The sequence below is a fragment of the Diabrotica virgifera genome, chromosome 6, assembly GCF_917563875.1.
Source record: "Diabrotica virgifera virgifera chromosome 6, PGI_DIABVI_V3a".
NCBI lineage: Eukaryota > Metazoa > Arthropoda > Insecta > Coleoptera > Chrysomelidae > Diabrotica > Diabrotica virgifera.
In genome coordinates, this window is record NC_065448.1 from 198,047,848 (window position 1) to 198,066,400 (window position 18,553).

Here is an 18,553-nt window from a genome sequence, read left to right on the forward strand (position 1 = left end):
GTGATCAGGGAGCCTAAGTATGTGAATTTGTCCACCACTTCAAAGGTAGAGTTATCAACAGTGAATTGGTGACCGATGTTTCTGGCTCTATTGTTGGGTGTTGATTACGAGTTTATGAACGAGTTTTCTTCTCGTTTACTTTCAGGCCCATATTTTTTGAAACATTTGAGAAGGTGGTAGAGTCCTTTTCATGAGCATTTTTCAATGCGTCACAGTTTTTCGATTTCTTTCTAACGCATTAAATTGTATGTGATAGAAAAAAGGCACGTCTGTGATTACAGACATTTTTATAACATTTATTCTAGTTATTCTAGTTGTCGATAGATGGCGCTATAATCGAAGAAAAAATTATTTACGAATTATATAATATATCTACGAATATAATCTGTATAATTTATAAGACTATACAAATAAAAAAAATACCATTTTATAAATGCAATAAACACAATTGATTTGTTTTTATGCCAAATTGAAAATAAAATGTGACAACTGTCAGATTTAACTAAAATGTCATGTTAGAATGAATGTCATAAATGTGTATTATCACGGACTTACCTTTTTTTCTATCATTTGTGACGCACTGAAAAATGCTCATGAAAAGGACTCTATACATTTCTTCTAGTTTGCGTGTTGTGCGGGCAACTAGGTCCACGTCATCCGCATATGCCAAAATTTGGGATAATTTATTAAAAATATTTCCTCTGTTGTCTATTTGGGCATCTCTGACCGCCTTTTCCAGAGCTACGTTGAAGAGGAGACACGCCAGTGCATCTCCCTGTCGCAGCCCAACATTCGTTTCAAACGCCTGTGATTGTTCGCCCTGTATTTCGACTTTGCAAACAACTTTACGCATTGCAGCCTTAACCAATCTTATCAGTTTATCAGGGATGTGGAATTCCTCCATGGCTTCATACAATTTATTTCTTAGGATACTATCATAAGCCGATTTAAAATCTACGAAGGTCCACGATTCAACATCATAAAAAAGAACAGAAAAGACGTAGCATCGCAGCAGTCTTACTTTTATGCCAAGAGGGAGCTTGTGGCTCTTGAATAAGGCCCGCATCCGGTTGAAAGTGGATCTAGGTTTTCCGATGTGCGCTCTTATCTCCTGGTTGTTGGACCATTCTTCATTTATTACGATGCCGATGTAGTTGTAGTGCGACACTATTTCTACAGGGGTTTGGTTGTTGTAGGGTTGACCTTTTGTTATCTTTTTCTTGCTAATTATTATAAGCTTTGTCTTCTTTACGGTTATATTGAGTCCATGTTGTTGAGTGTAATACGTGATTTTGTTCATAAAGACTTTTAGGTCTTCTATAGTCCGTCCCACCTTGACTTTACAGTATAGGGAACATATGCAATGCAGTCATTATGAGAGTTTTTAGCGCGGTGATGCCGATTTTATCAATAGGATTCATATGTATAATAACTAAAGCTCGGATTATAGGCAAAATCCTTTTTGCCTATTATAATTGTTTTTTGCACTTTTTGCCTTTTTTCGTAAATTCCGCCTATTTGTGCCTTTTTTAAAATTTCATGGTACTACCCATGATATTATTCTATTACTAAACCATTCTGTAATAAAATTTTGGGTCAATAATAAAATATCAATGGTTTGTTTATATAACAGATTTCTAGGAAAATGTACCTGGTCGAGACTTGAGGGTTAACTATTTTGAAATCCCTAAGCTTTATTAGTTTATTATCAGTTGTACAGTCGGTTACTGTATCAGAGTTTAGTCACAAATTTTATTTTTTTTTTAAATTCTCAGATTTCAAGTAGAAAAAAGTACTTTATTGACCAGCATTGTGGAACCCCACTTCATAAACGTAATTTGGAAAAATTAAATTCCTCTAAGTTAGCCCAAATATCTCTGCGGGATAGTTTAAGCAGTTCAAAAAAAGGAAGACGCATTTAAATTTGATTTATGCCAGATGATGATTGCATCCAACATTCCTCTATATAAAGTTAATAACACTAGTTTTAAATGCTTTTTCGAAAAATATCTTAATAAATCCTTACCGGACGAGAGTACATTGAGAAAACATACTGTGGAAAAATGTTATGTGGAATGTATTTCAAAAATTAAGCGGTAGTTAGAGGGCAATTTTTTGTATATTATCGTGGATGAAACGGCAGATGTATGCGGCAGGTATATAGCTAATTTAATGATTGGAATTTTGAACGAAAACTTTGCGAGAAAACCTTATTTAGTTACCGTTAAAGAATTGGAAAAAACAAACAATTTAACAATAAGTCGATTTATACAAGATAGTTTAACAAACCTCTTTTTACCCAACCCTATACCAGTGAATAAAATAGTTTTAATGCTTTCAGATGCTCCGGCATATATGTTAAAAGCTGCTGTTAATTTAAATATTTTTTATCCTAATTTAATTCATTGCACTTGTGTAGCCCACAGGGTAAATAGAATTGCTGAAGAAATAAGAAATCTGTTTCCGTTGGTAAATAATTTTATAAATTTTATGAAAAAAGTTTTTGTAAAGGCTCCGTTGAGGGTGCAAATATATAAAGAAAGACTTCCCGGTGTCCCTTTGCCACCTAAACCAGTAATTACAAGGTGGGGAACCTGGCTCGAAGCAGTTTTTTTACTTTGAACACTGCAATGAAATAGAATTAGTTATGTCAGAATTTGATGATGATATTTCCGAAGCCATTCGAGAAGCAAAAAAAAAATTAAAAAATCCCAAATTGAAACAGGAACTAATGTAGTTTAGCCGGTACCCGTTTAGTTTTTTAGAATTTTAGAATGCTTTTTTCAATTTCGGGCAAAGCTTCGATGAATATTCTTTAAGAGTACAAATTGAAGATTAGATGAGATAAAATACAGGCTTGCCTCACTCCATGCATGATTTTTACATATTCGGTGTGTTCACCTTCAACTGTGAGATTTGCGGTCTAATTCCAGTAAAGGTTTCTAATTGTTTTTTGGTTGTTAATGCCTGCTTAATTTGGTTGTTAATGGCTGCTTCTTTTAGTATTTGCATCATCTTGGCGTTCTGTACTCGATCAAAAGCTTTCTGGTAATGAACCAGACATGCGTATATGTTGTTATTGCCGTCTCTGCATCATTTATGAACCTGAACTGGTTTGATATACACCTGTATTGAAATCCTGTATTGATATACACCATTCGTTACTGCATAACAGGTATCGGAAAGTCTCTTTTCGGCAAACTGCAATCGCGTGCGGAAAAGACTTTCCGCACTAGTTAGAAAAATAACTATTTCTGATTCCTGTTATCTTTTTAATAGCTGTTTGATAATACAGTCTGTCTTGATTTCCTTACTATGATAACAACGTTGCGATTTATTATGAAGTGGCAGTTGCTTTTTAAATTACTGTTTGTTTTGCTGTTTAAATTGCAGATTTTGAATTTTCCGACACATAATGAAACTCCATATAAAAAAAAACAAAAGTATAATAATCCGCAACATTTCAGACACATCCTCTCTTCAAATATTGAACGCTCACAATTATACATTTAACATAAATATTCAAAAGTAATGTATTGGTCTTATTGGAGTGGTCCGAATTTTAAAACAATTGTTGAATGGGTTGCATATGTGAGTTCATTTTAAATGAAGTAAAGAAACACAGACTTGTGTTTCCTGAAGGCAGATGTGTGATGTGAAACAGAGACAGGCACAGACACAGATGTATTAGTAATGAGAAAGACTCTTTGTCTCTGTTTCACATCACACATCTGCCTTCAGGATCCATTCCAATTCACTGTGTTTTGACCTACGAAGCATGTCCGCTTACCCAGTCCCTCACCTAGCTATCCTATTCGCATAATCTGGACGTTTAAACATGTTATCGATGAACTTACAAAGCATCCCTTGTAACGGCATATAAGTAGATCAAAATTATAAGGGTTTTTAAATTTTTTTAAAATTTAACTTAATTTAACAAATAGTCATAAACCGCATACATCTATGTGCGTATGCGTGCTTATGAGTACCTGTTTCTCATATGTGTACATACGTATGTATCAGTTTGTTGTTCTGAAATGTCAACAGTTACACACCTTTCAAAATTTTTGGCTTTCTATTTGCATTTTGATACAACCAGACAATATTCTAACTCTGGCTTTCTTTAATTGTAGCATTTAATCACTTGTAACGCCGACCTGAAGATGATCTGTATATTGTAGAGGTCGAAACCGGTCGTCGAAGTAAATTAAATGATTGTGAGTAAGTCTGTGTTTCTTTACTTCATTTAAAACAATTTCGTGTGAGACAAATGGAGATCCATATTCTTAGTACACTTAGCTTAGTTCACTATAAACTTTTTTGTGATAACTGATTGAAAAAAAAAATAAAATTAATACTACATCTAGTATACATACTTGTAAGGATCCTTAAGTTCCTCCGTAACGTAGTTTAAATAATTGTAACCGGAATAGGAAAACAATCCTGAATAGAAGGCCAGCGCAATATGGCCTGGATCCCAATTCGATCCTTGCATAGGCCTTTGAAAATGTTCCACATGGCCCGTACAAGCATAGTAGATTCCAGCAATCACAATAATTCCAAGTGCGAACATTTTCGTGGCTGTGAATATTCCTTGGACCCGTGTTACCCATTTAACATTATAGCAATTAATGGCCTGCAAAAGTAAAGAAGAAATATTTAAATAATCTTTTTATGATAACTTATTAAGTTTAAAAATCAATTAGTCCAGTCGCCAAAAATTTGACCTCTAAAAATCATACGAACAATCTGGATTTTGCAGAAAATATCAATTTTGGGACACCAAAAAAGGTGCATAAAAGTTTTCCACTCGTACACTGAGCTTCCCCTAAGCCTCCCCCTTTCGTAGGGGGTAGGAAACGGAAAACATCGATTTATCTTGAGGTAATTTTTTAACAAAAATGTCTATTAACACTTTTTGTGTGAAATGAATCCTTCTCACAAATAACGCTTGAAACGACCGGCGATTTTGAACGTCAGTTACGCGCGCGAAATCAGTTTTTTAAATAAAATTTGTATCAGCTCGACGGTAAAAATTCGATATCTTTTGATCTGAGTGTCCTATCGACAAAAATCAAAATTCGTTTCAACGTTGAAGAGTGCAGTTTTCTTATGCATTTTTTGGTTTTTGCCACAAATGAAACTAGTTTCTATAAAGCTGTTAATAATCTTCAAAATCTATAACATGAAATTTAAATTTTGAGTATTGGCTAAAAAACGCCGAATTTAAATTTTACGTTACAAACGATCTAAAACATTTAAAACTAATTCAGCTTTTAAAACTAAGTTTAAATTCAGCGTTTTTTAGGCATATTTAAAATGCGTCATATTTGTTGCAGCTGTCATATTAGCTGAAAAAATTGAGGATCTTCAGTGGCTGGTGTCCAGAATAGCGGAGTATGGAAAAGAACACGGTGTAACAATAAACGTCAAGAAGACACAATATATGAGAATATTGAAAACTCAAATAAATAACGAGAATCTTTTCTTAAACAGAACCAATGTCGAACGAGTGGATCAATATGCATTTCTTGGAACAATGATCAACTCCACAAATAAAAACATTACTTCCAGGAAATCAAAATCAGAATAGAAAAGGCTAGAAGGCCCTAGCCGGGTAAGATGATAAAAAATTCCCCCAACTCGATTCGAACTCCATATAGGTCACAGTTTAGCACATATAGAGAAACTCACTTTCTGAAATTTTTAGCCCCCTAGGTGGTCACGTGACCCACCTAGAGCCTAATTAGGCTTTTTATGTTTTTATTTTTTATCTCAGCCGCAGCGAGAGCTAGCGAAAAACTTTAAATAGAAAAGTTGTAAATTTCAAAAAGTTCTGCTCGAAAAAAAATTTTTTTTGGCGGGATATTCAAATTTTAGGACGATTTTAAAATTTTAAATGAATATAAAAAAATGACAAGACATTCGTTCTTACGAAAAAAATTTATAACGTGTATTTTTGCATAATGTTTCACCCTGAATTTTTTCAGATTTTTAAAATTAGTGAGACGTACTTTTAAAGATAAAAAACAGCATTTTTTTGCTTTTTGATACAATTTTATAAAGGGTGTTTAAAAAAGGTAACACCGTCATGCGTCACTAGGATAGGTAAAAAACTGAAAAATAATCGGGGTTTGCCTAATAAAAAATGTTTGTAATGTCATCCATTTTCAAGATACAACTTACAACTTTTTTATTTCAAGTTTTTCGCTAGCTCTCGATGCGGCTGAGATAAAAAATAAAAACATAAAAAGCCTAATTAGGCTCTAGGTGGGTCACGTGACCACCTAGGGGGCTAAAAATTTCAGAAAGTGAGTTTCTCTATATTTATGTGCTAAACGGTGACCTATATAGAATTCGAATCGAGTTGGGGGCATTTTTCATTATTATCTTACCCGGCTAGGCCCTTTTAACAAAATGAGAAAAGTGCTCTGCACAAGAGATTTGAAGTTAGGATGAGTTAGGTTGGCTAGGTGCTACGTTGTCTCGATTTTGTTTGATGGAATGGAAGCTTGGACCTTGAATGCGGCATCAATGAAATAAAAATGGAAGTCTTAAATACCATCAAAACAAGAAAATTAGAATATCTCGGACATATATTACATGTGGAGAGAATACAACTTGCTGCAATTGATTACTCAGGAACGATTCAAGGAAACGCATAGTGAGACGCAGAATATCGTGGCTGTGCCACCTGAGAGAATGGTACGGATGTACATCAAATGAACTTCTCAGAGCAGCCGTCTCTAACCCGACTAGCTATGATAATTGCCGACCTCCATCGGCAATTTGTTGCCAAAACTCAAAATCGAAACTTCATGTCAAAGCTGGTTCGGATGATTTTTAGAGGCTATGTGACATTTTCGTCTCTGACTAGTGACGATTGGAGAAAATTAGTTCACAAAGAAGATAGAGTAAATATGAATGAAATATTTCTATTATATTTCTGCATATGAACATTTTTGTTCTTTTTAATTATTCGTTGTCCCATGTTTATTCTTCTTATTCCATTTTTCTTACAATCACTATAAAATCCAAGGCGAATGGCATATTGCGTACTACCATTCAAACGTTGAAAAAAAGCGATAAGGAAATTATTCGAATTATTTAGAAAGGTGTAAACTCACAGAGTTGCTCACTTATAGCACCAATTACTAGCTGATGGCCTCGGCTGAAAGAAATGGCAAATGGTAGGAACACTTGTCTATGTCTATAGTATATTCACTTCAAAGGAATGTAGTTTGTTAACACGTCAATGGTTAACACGAAAGTACATGTACAAAACACGTAAAGAGAGTTGCTGATTGTCGTTACTTGTGAGTACCCCCTTGTTACTTTTGTTACGCTTTTATATATGTTACTTTACAGTTCAAGTTGATTATCCAGTTGGAGTTGACTTCTCCTAGTTTGAGTTAACTCAAACGGCTGGTTTTAGTAAAAATAGATTTTAAATATAAAATGAAGATTTTTATTCAACATTTACTAGTAAAAGTAAACTACAACTACTAGAAAAGTATACTCTTCTCAATGCCATTTAGTAAGAGCTGATTCACACAAACAACCGAGTCTAAAAATTAAATCTTACTGATGTTCAAATCGTGATAAGTAGTTGAAACGGTCAAAACAAAGAGACGCACACTCATCAAAAAAACACGTGAGATTATACTCGTATAATCTACATTTACTGAATCGATCCAAGAATAGTCAACTCAAACTAGTAAGAATTGATTCTATTTTTCCCGCGATCTACTTTTACTAACAAAGGGTGTTATGAAGAGTTTTTTCAACTAGTATCAATTTTTCAAATCAACTCTTACTGCTCAGTTTAGTTGGAGTTGACTCGAACTAGGAATAGTCAACTCTAACTGAGAATCAACTTGAACTGTATATATCATCAGTTACAGTATTCGTGATTTTGTAACAGGTAGATACCTCTTCAGCACCTCTAGAGAGTGTTAATAATAGGTTTGTTCGTAGTACGATCCAAACGATCAGCAACCGCTGCCAATCATCAGACGCATGCGCAGTTACCAGTTAGCGCTGCGCAGTTACCAGTTAGAGATCGTAGACTACGAACACGCATGCGTCTGATAGTTGGAAACGATTGCTGATCGTTCTACGAACAGACCTAATGAATTGATCACGCGTCACGCGTCCCTTGTGTGGACAAACTACACTTCTTTCAAGTGAAAATACTATAGTTATGGAAAAAATCGGTCGCAAAAGCGTAATGCGTAAGCGTAATGTATAAATCTATTAATTTAAAATGAGAAGCCACTATGTTAAAGATATACCGAAGATCCAGGTGAATCCGACAAGAAAACCAGATTTTTAATATTTCAATTCAAATTATTATCAATTATGTATTAAGAATCTGAACATAACGTGTTTCTAATCTGTGCGAACCAGGAAAATAGCACACCACACATACAACTACAAAAATATACTCACCGTTAAAATACAAATAGTAGCTGCAGCTATCAGTCGCACAGCTTCATACGGCGCTGGACAAGTGCCCCACAATGGTTGTACGATGTATTGGGCAAACGTGATTGCCGTTATAGCGTTTCCTACAGGCACCAAAACAAATAGTGCTACCCAAAGGTATAAAAATGACGGAAGGGACCCGAAAGCTTCTTTGATGTAAGCATAATCTCCTCCAGATTTTGGTATCATAGTACCTATAAAAATATTGTTTGTGTTATTAAAATAAAGACACAAATTGCGTACAACATAATAGAAAATAATACAATTTCAGAGATTTTGGTCAATGTAATTATAAATTTATTACTCTAGGCCTAGGCAGTTGGTAGACTATTGCTGTCCAATACAGATGAAATTTCTATTTCGAGAAGGAACACATGCAGTCCCCGGATAGTTGTACCTTTACGTATGTAATCAACAATTTAAACCCAATAGCCCGACCAAAGAACAATCTGACCCCAAAAAAAATAAAGGATTGATGAAAATTTGGAAATAGGCAGTTGAAATTAATTGTCTATTATTATGTAAGAAAAAAGTTTACAATTCTACATCCCCTCCATTTTTGTAAAATACCCCCCTCCCTAAAAATAATAAAAAGAGGGGAATATCCCCCTCTCGAAGGTGAAAAATATACATTCAAAATAAGACCGGAATTAGATAAAATTACTACTTCTAAACAACTTTTATTCCTAGAGTTTTTTCAAGTCAATACTTTTCTCGAGTTATTTGCGAGTGAATATATTCATTTTTAACAAAAAAAAACATGTTTTTGGACTGTTTTTCGGAGATAACTCAAAAAGGAAGTATTTTAGCGAAAAAAATATTCTTAGCAAAAATATAGCTTATAAAAAATTTAAAAAAAATATGGTGTATGCACGAGGTATGTAGACCCAGTAGAAGCAGAGTTGTAGCTAATGAAAAGTAGGTTCTTCGTCAAATTCCAAATCGATATTTCAATGTGAAATAACCCAAAAACGGAGACTTTTCGGGGAAAATTCATTTTAACTTTTTTAAAGTGTTTAAAAAAGGTTTATTTTTATTTAAAAAAAAAACTTGTAACATTAAAAGTAAGTGAGTTACGCTCAAAATTGTTGGTCCCTTTTATTCTTTGGTAAAAAAATCACGAAAATCACCCCCTAATTAGCATCACAAATAAATTTTATCATTAACACTTCATAAGTTACTTTGATTATGTATTATTTATATGATCTGTAAGTTTCGTCGGTTCAAAGTGCTTATTTTTGAAAAAGCTGTAGTTAAAATGGCTTGAACGAGTAACTAATCACGAGTTTAAAAAATTTGTAATGAATTTTCCCCGAAAAGTGCTCCGTTTTTGGGTTATTTCACATTAAAATATTCGATTTGGAATTTGACGAAGAAGAACGTACTTTTCATTAGCTACAACTCTGCTTCTACTGGATCTGCAGACCACACGCATACACCAATTTTTTCAATTTTTTATAAGTTAATTTTTACTAAGAATATTTTTTCGCTAGAATACTTACTTTTTGAGTTATATGCGAAAACCGTCCAAAACATGTTTTTTTGTTAAAAATGAACATATTCACTCGCAAATAACTCGAAAAGTATTGACTTAGTGAAAAAACTCTATAGAACAAAAGTTGCTTAGAATTAGTCATTTTATCCAATTCGGGACTTATTTTGAACGAGAAAAATTTCACCCCTGAGAAAATATTTTTCACCCCGTATTTCCCAATTTTTGTTAAATGGAGGGGATGCAGAATTGTAAACTTTTTCTTATATAATAATAGACAACTTCAACTACCTATTCCCAAATTTTCATCCTTCCTTTCTTTTTTTGGAGGTTTTCGTAAAATTTTGTATTCCCTGATCGGGCTACAGCCACTGTTTGATTTTGCGTTTTAGCGCAAGTACTTCAAATTTCACTGAAGATGGACTGATAAGTCTGAAAACGTTAGTTCTGCATAATTATTATAAGCTATTTGGATTTTTAATTTACTTTTGATACTATACAATAGAATCTTCTATACAATAATTTACATACTTGGAATAAAAATCACAGAAGGGCAAAATGTGAATGGGACAACAGTGATTCTCAGTTTGGGTTTACGCAAGGTTTAGGAACAAGAGAAACAATAGTTGCAACACAGGTGTTGGTCCAAAATTGTTACGATCAGAGGAAGGACGTATTCCTGTGCTTTTTAGATTACGAGAAAGCGTTTGATAGTGTCCAACATCACAAGTTAATGCAGATCCTCAAGAAGCTTGATATAGACCAAAAAGACATAAGATGCATTGGAAACTTGTACTGGTATCAGGCAGCACAATTAAAAATAGACAATTCTATATCCAAACCCATACATATCAGAAGGGGTGTTCGGCAGGGATGTCTGCGCTCCCCTCTTTTATTTAACATTTATTCGGAAGCCATATTTCAAGAGTCTTTGGAAGATGCAGAGATGGGAATCAAAGTGAATGGAGTATTGATCAACAACATACGATATGCTGATGATGCTGTCTTAATTTGTGACAACATAGCAGATCTTTAACATGTCACTATAATCGGAGAATACAGTAAGCGAATGGGATTAGAGATTAATACCAAAAAGACCAAATTCATGATCATCTCCAGAAACTCGGATGCATTTGAAAACTCCACCATAACACTGAATTCTAAGTCCATTGAAAGAGTGAGCAAATTTAAATACCTGGGAACGTGGCTTTTTAAAGACTGGGCATCGGACAGGGAAGTCAAATGTCGCATTGAGCAAGCTCGACAAGCTTTTGTAAAATTCAGGAAGGTACTGACCTTTTCAGAGTTCTATCTTACACTGAGACTAAGGTTTACTAAATGCTACGTGTGGTCGGTGCTGCTATATGACGTAGAGGGTTGGACACTCAAAACGAGGGATATAAACAGATTAGAACCCTTCGAAATGTGGCTTTATCGCCGTAAAGATACCATGAACGGCAAAAGTAACAAATGTAGATGTCCTTAAAAGAATCAACCAAGAACGCCAGCTTTTCGAAAACATCAAGAAAAGAAAAACGGCGTATTTGGGTCACATCATGCGAAGCGCAAAATACCAGTCCCTTCAACTTATAATCCAGGGTAAAATTGAAGGAAAGAGAGGAATAGGACGCAAGAAAATGTCCTGGATCCGAAACGTAATGCAATGGACAGGGATTAACGACATACAAACTCTGATACACATTGCAAGAAACAGAGTTAATGGAAAATGTGATCGCTAACATCCATTAGTGGATTTGCATTTGAAGAAGAAGAAGAAGAAGGAGAAGGGCAAATTGTAAAATTCTGAAAAGGAAAAGAAATAATTAGGACGATAGAAAAGATGAATACTCATCATTCTTCTTGCCTTTATCCCTACGCAGGGTCGGCTTCCCTAGTTTTCATATGTTTCACATGCTCACATTTCTCAATAAGTTTCTATCTTTCTATCTCGGGTCATACCAATATCAAGCCGTTTTACCCGATATGTCCTTTCTAAGCATCCACCCAGCTCTTCTTTGATATTACACTACTACTCCTTCCTGGAACCCGAAATGTTCGACGTTGAACATGAACAAACCATCTTAACCCATACTCTCTCATTGTAGCATCAATTGTTGGTCGTCCTAGACTTCCCCTAATACACTTATTATCAATTTTATCTGTTTTTGTCATTCCACTTATCCATATAAGCATTTTCATTTCCGCCACATGCATTCGATGCTTCTTTCCTTTTAACTGCTTATCATTCAGGTCCGTACGCCATAGCTGGTCTTATTGCTGTTTTATAGAATGTTCTATTCAGTCTAAATGGAATTTTTCTGTCACATAACACAACACTTGCTTCCTTCTACTTCATCCATCAAAATCTAATTTTACTGCATGCATCGCCATCTATTTCCTCATTAAACAAACTGAAAAGTCTCAGATGCAGAATTCACCATTATAATAAAAATTAAAATGGTAAATAGTTATTTAAATCTGAAACTTTTCTTGTTGAAAGTTCTTTCTGGTACATCCTTAATCTGCGACTTTTACAATTTATAAGACAGCAGACGACGAATATAGAAAACAGAAAGGACTCTACTATATGCAGTCACATTCCGTTTTCATTCGTCTAGGAAAAGGACAGAAAGAAACTTCCTAGTACTCAAATCTGAGTAAAGATAGAAAAGTAAAAGATGGTTTTGCTTGCTTTCGATTCAGAGGGATGCACAATCGCTGGACAGCTGTTTCTGCCATTGCAGGCTTCCTCAACAGCGCTAGCGTGCGCACCTCTGAATCGAAACCAGCCAGCCCATCCAGGGCCCCCGCAAGGCTGATTGGCGCCCGCGTGCGAGACATATTTTAGCGCCCTTTAAATGTACTATAATATGTATAATATGTATAAAACTAATAAATATTTTTGAAAAATTTAAACCCAGAATGAAAGACTACATTATTACTGAAGCCGAAAGTCCCTGAAAACTTCTATAATGTTTATTTTAATAAGTTACAGGGGTGAAAATAAAAGAGAAAATTTAGTGTGATTTTTAATAATTGCAAATATTTAATTCAAAAGAAACTTTTTATTTATTTTAAGGGACTGTCGGCCCTCGGCAATAACGTTATCTTTCATTCTGCGTTTAAATTTTTTTAAAATACTTATTAGTTTTCTCAGGATTCGAAAAAAATGAATAGGTACATTTAAAACACATTGAAAATTTTGAGGGGCGACATTTTGCGCCTTTTCCCTTAAATTTTTTGTAACATTAATGAAGCACCCTGCATATTAAATTAAAAATATACATTTAAGTAAATAAACAATCATATTTTGTCATTTCAAAGTTTTCAAACCAATTTTATACAGGGTGTCTACATATCTAGGAACCATATGGAAAACTGTTTTATTATTAATTTTACGAGAAAAAGTTATTCTTCATAAAAAGTTCTACATTGTCTAGAACTCAGAATGCAACCATTAAATATCAAATTTTATGAATCTTATAAGAGGTATGTCAAAAAATATGAATTTCGGTCAAGAGCAAAGTACGTTTAGTTTTCACAATATTGAAAAGTTGTTCAGCATTAAAAACTATGTTTCTATATGCAATTATATCCTACTAGTTGAAATATATTGTGATCTAGAAAGTCACTTTACTTTTGATCGAAACTCATATTTTTTTACATATATATCATATAAAATTGAAAAAATTTGATAGGATTTGATGGTTGCATCTTAGATTTTAGACCATGCAAAGCTTTTTAGAAAGAACTTTTTATCGTACATTAATAATTGTACTTTTCAACAACGCCCTTTTCGTTTTTAGAAATAATGTGACAACTATTTTATTATTATTAATTAATTAATCAATAACAATAAAAGAGTTATCGCATTATTCGTAATAAATGAAAAGGGCGTTGGTTGGGTATCTGTAATTTGAGAAAAAAAATTCAATTAAAAGGACGTAATTGCATATTAAAACATAGTTTTTAAATTAATTCCAAACAACTTTTCATAATAATAATTTTCGATATTGTGAAATATAAAGTACCTACTCTTGATCGAAATTCATATTTTTGATACTCATAAGATTGACACAATTTTATATTTGGTTGAATTTTACTTTTTAACTATGCAAAGCAATTTATGAAGAATACATTTTTTTCCGTAAAATTAATAAAAAAAAAAGTTTCCCATATGGTTCGTTACGCAGACGCAATGTCTTAATTATTTTCTTTATTTTTCAAAATAAATTGTAAATTGTGGATTTTATTAGAGGAAACCCGATTATAACTAAAAATGAATTATTAGTATTCTATGCAATGATTATATTACTTACCATTTTCACAATTAATTTAATTTCCACACCACTTAAAATAACAACAAATAAAAAAGATTGTCCAATATTTTTTACACGAAAACAAAAGTTTAAAATCAGGGCAGAACAAGCCCAACGGATATTGCAATAATAGTCGTAGGTAATTATTAACACCAACATAAAATAAAATTTTAAACCTTTCACTGCAGTAAACCACCAGTAAATGTTATGCCTAATAAACGCATAGACGAGAAGGGAAAAGATACTCAAGTCAAATAAATAATCGTAATTCATAGAGTATTTGTTTTCTTAAGGGTAATAATTATCATAACCTCGAGTAAAAGATTCACTTTATAGTGAAGTTTTGTTGATCCTGCAAGTTGTGTTTTTGTTGGAGTAAAACTGCTAAGTTGTGTTTTATGGGTGTTAATAATTTATGTTTCTACTCGTCAGGGAGTGTGATTTGATGTTTATTTGACTATTTTGAGTGTCGCTTTAGTTTACAACATAAAATCGATTGGATGGTATGCCAAGCGTAATTCAATCTACTTCAAAGAAAAAAATTAGGAAGGAACAACAAAATGTAATATATTTTTGACGGAGTAAGTTCAACACTTCAGGACGGGAATAATTATTTTTTCAGTAATAACACAATATTTGATTTTTGAGATTTCTCTAGCTGTTCATGAAATAATTAAAATTGTATATAAAAAATAATTATCTCATTTAAAATAAATATTTCTTATTTACCAAACCTTTGGTTTGGCGCCCCTTTGGGGTTACGCCCACGTGCGCTGCACGCATTGCACGCCCGGTTACGGGGGCCCTGAGCCCATCTAGCACGCTAGCGCTGTTAAGGAAGCCTGCAATGGCAGAAACAGCTGTCCAGCGATAGTGAATCCCTCTGAATCGAAAGCAAGCAAAACCATCTTTTACTTTTCTATCTTTACTCAGATTTGAGTACTAGGAAGTTTCTTTCTGTCCTTTTCCTAGACGAACGAAAACGGAATGTGACTGCATATAGTAGAGTCCTTTTTGTTTTCTATGTTCGTCGTCTGCTGTCTCATAAATTGTAAAAGTCGAAGATTAAGGATGTACCAGAAGGAACTTTCAACAAGAAAAGTTTCAGATTTAAATAACTGTTTACCATTTTATTTTTATTATAATGGTGAATTCTGCATCTGAGTCTTTTCAGTTTGTTTAAGAGATGTCGCTGGATTGCGTCCCAATGGGGATTTCAATGATCTTTGAAATTTCCCTTAAATAGATGGACTGGCTGCTTTTAGGTTCAGAGATGTGCACGCTAGCGCTGTTGAGGAAGCCTGCAATGGCAGAAACAGCTGTCTAGCTATTGTGCATCTCTCTGAATAGAAAGCAAGCAAAACCATCTTTTACTTTTATTTCCTCATTATTAGATATGTAATACCGGTCCTAGGTATTAAAAACGACTACTTTTCACAATCATTTCCCCGTTCAAATCATATTTACCGGTGACACTTTTCTTATTGATTGCCTAACAGAGAATCTCACAAGGAACTGTGCCATATGCTTTCTTAAGATCAATGAATAACATATGAGCGTTGATTTCTTTATTCCTGCATTTTTCCATCAACTGTCTTATAATAAAAATTGCATCTGTTATTGATCTGCCTTACATTAAGCTAAACTGATTATCGGATAAGTCGGTTTCTTACCGTATCCGTATACCAATTACTCTCTCCCATATTTTCATGGTGTGACTAAGTAGTTTTATGGCCCTGTACTTTGTACATTGTTGTATATGTCCCTTTGTTTCTGTAAACAAGTACTAATATACCGCTTCTCCATTCGTTTGGCATTTGTCACACTTCCATAATTCTGTTAAATAAACTTGTTAGGCCGCACCTACATAGGGCTTTTCATTCACAGTCATTTGTTTCGAGCTTCTGTCATGTGTCACATAATATTAATATATCTACGTCATACGTTATTGGTATCTACAATAATACAAACGAAAGACGTATGACGTAGATATATTAATATTATGTGACATGACAGAAGCTCGAAACAATTGACAGTCGATGAAAAGCCCCTCCGATCCGATCAGATCAGATCATTGACAGTCATTGATTGTTATTTGTTTCGAGCTTCTGTCATATGTTGTATAATCTGTGTATGATATTAATATACACGGATTATACGAGATATGACAGAAGCTCGAAACAGATGACTGTGAATGAAAGGCCCTATTGGATCCGTTTTTCTCCGATCCGATCAGATCAGATCAGATCCGATATCGGCCGACGTCGGGAGTAGCTTCTCCTATTTTCATCGAGAAGTGTTTAGTTTCATTCCGGTTTTTGCATAGAAGTAATTTAATTTTTTGTTTTAACTATTTCATGAAATAAATCAACAATAAATAGCTTCCAAATCTTAATATTTAATTTTGTAATATGTGTCTCTACAAGATAGATATTTTTTAATGTGTCTTGAATATAAGGGTTACAAAATATCTTTATTTATAGGTATAAAATTTAATACCTCTAGCACAGAATAGGAAACAATTATTGTTTCCTATTCTGTCCCTCTAGGTAAATAGTTTTATTGGAACGGTCAATAATTTCACTTTGTTTATCAAATTCTAACGGGTACTACGTGTCTTTGAAATTGCCAAAATAATTTTGGATAAAACCTTACAAAGAGAACCGAAGTTTATTACTGCTCAATTTGTGATAAAAATATTACTTATATGCAAAAACCGGAATGAAACTAAACACTTCTCGATGAAAATAGGAGAAGCTACTCCCGACGTCGGCCGATATCGGATCTGATCTGATCGGATCGGAGAAAAACAGATCCAATGTAGGCACCGCCATTTAATACTATGGGTTTATTTTTTAATCCGACGTCGGATCTGATCTGATCGGAGAAAAAAGGATCCAATGTAGGTGCGGCCTTAGCCAACTTGTTCTTGTCCCTACTAATGTTGTTCACACTTCCCCAAAAGTATCATCTGGTCCAACCTTTCTGTATTTTTTTAACTGCTTGCAAGAAAAGGTAATATAATTGCTAATTAGATTTATATGTATACCGGGTTATAAATACCGCAGAAGGATGAAACACCAATAAAGGGATAAAAACAATGTATAAATCAAATGAAAATAATAGGAAAAAAGGGATGACAAAAATGGTACTAAATAAAAAACTTCTTCTTCTTCCTCTTTATAAGCAATTCTGCTTGTTCATTGGCGGATTGATACCTCTATGGAAGGTTGTCACTCCATCTTTTGCGCGATCGGCCGATACTTCTTCTGCCGATTGGTGATTTATCTCGTGCTATTTTGACCACACGTGTCTCCCCCATTCTGGTTATGTGGTTGTTAAAATAATGTGGTTGTTAATAAAAAACTTATTTGGAGAAACAGAGAGGAAGATTATGTAAACTAGATTTCATTTTACATTCTATCAGCTATAATTTATGCTTAAAATTTAAATCCAGGAACAGAATAAATATTAAATAACATGATTTTTTACATTAAATCCCATATAAAAAAACTCAATTGCTAAGAAGACGGTAAAACCAAGATTGTTGAAAATACAAATACTACTTAAGGTTAGGTACTGTAAACTATAAATAACATATAATCATAAAAATTATAATTTTAAATGCAGTTCTTATCGCTTGTGGTTTTACCGATAAAAGGCATTAAATGAAAAAAATTGGATAAGGACTAATGATGTATTACGAGTAACACGGTTTAACATGTTACTGAAAAATCCGCTGTTGTATGGCTGAAAAATAAATCTATTCAAGAAGCTTCAAGTGGTAACTACTTTATTACCCTTTACAGGTTACCACTAAATGACTATTATTTGAGTGTTAAGGGGGGATGTATGGTTTGAAATATTTTTTTTTAATAAGAGTGCATAATTTCAAGAATAGGGCTTTTCATTCACAGTTATTTGTTTCGAGCTTCTGTCATGTGTCACATAACATTAATATATCAACGTCATACGTTACTGATATATGCCAATGACACAAACCAAAGACGTATGACGTAGATATATTAATATCATGTAACACATGACAGAAGCTCGAAACAAATGACAATCGATGAAAAGCCCTATAGGTACTATCTGAAAATTTTAAATTGATCGGAATAAAATTACCAGAGATACAGCATGTTGAATATCCCTACCATCAATTCGCTTTTCCTCGGTTTCGCGCCTGCACGCTTGAGCGTAGTGAGAAACGTTCCACAACCAGGCCCACCGTGAGGGGGGTATACCAGGTACA

At 33.8% G+C, this 18,553-nt stretch overlaps 2 protein-coding genes across 3 annotated transcripts in view; one reads left to right on the forward strand and one right to left on the reverse strand.

Moving 5' to 3' along the window:
- The window catches only part of LOC126887114 (GATOR complex protein WDR59), a 321,890-nt gene that overhangs the window by 82,954 nt on the left and 220,383 nt on the right, over positions 1–18,553 (forward strand). The gene's annotated exons all lie outside the window — the stretch shown is intronic.
- LOC126887117 (Y+L amino acid transporter 2) overlaps positions 1–18,553 on the reverse strand; it is a 124,164-nt gene that overhangs the window by 28,095 nt on the left and 77,516 nt on the right. Inside the window, exons 2-3 of the mRNA XM_050654468.1 lie at positions 8,452–8,681; positions 4,377–4,636 (exon numbers count right to left, since the gene is read on the reverse strand). Coding sequence (XP_050510425.1) covers positions 4,377–4,636; positions 8,452–8,681 — 490 coding nt within the window. The remainder of the gene's footprint in view (positions 1–4,376; positions 4,637–8,451; positions 8,682–18,553) is intronic.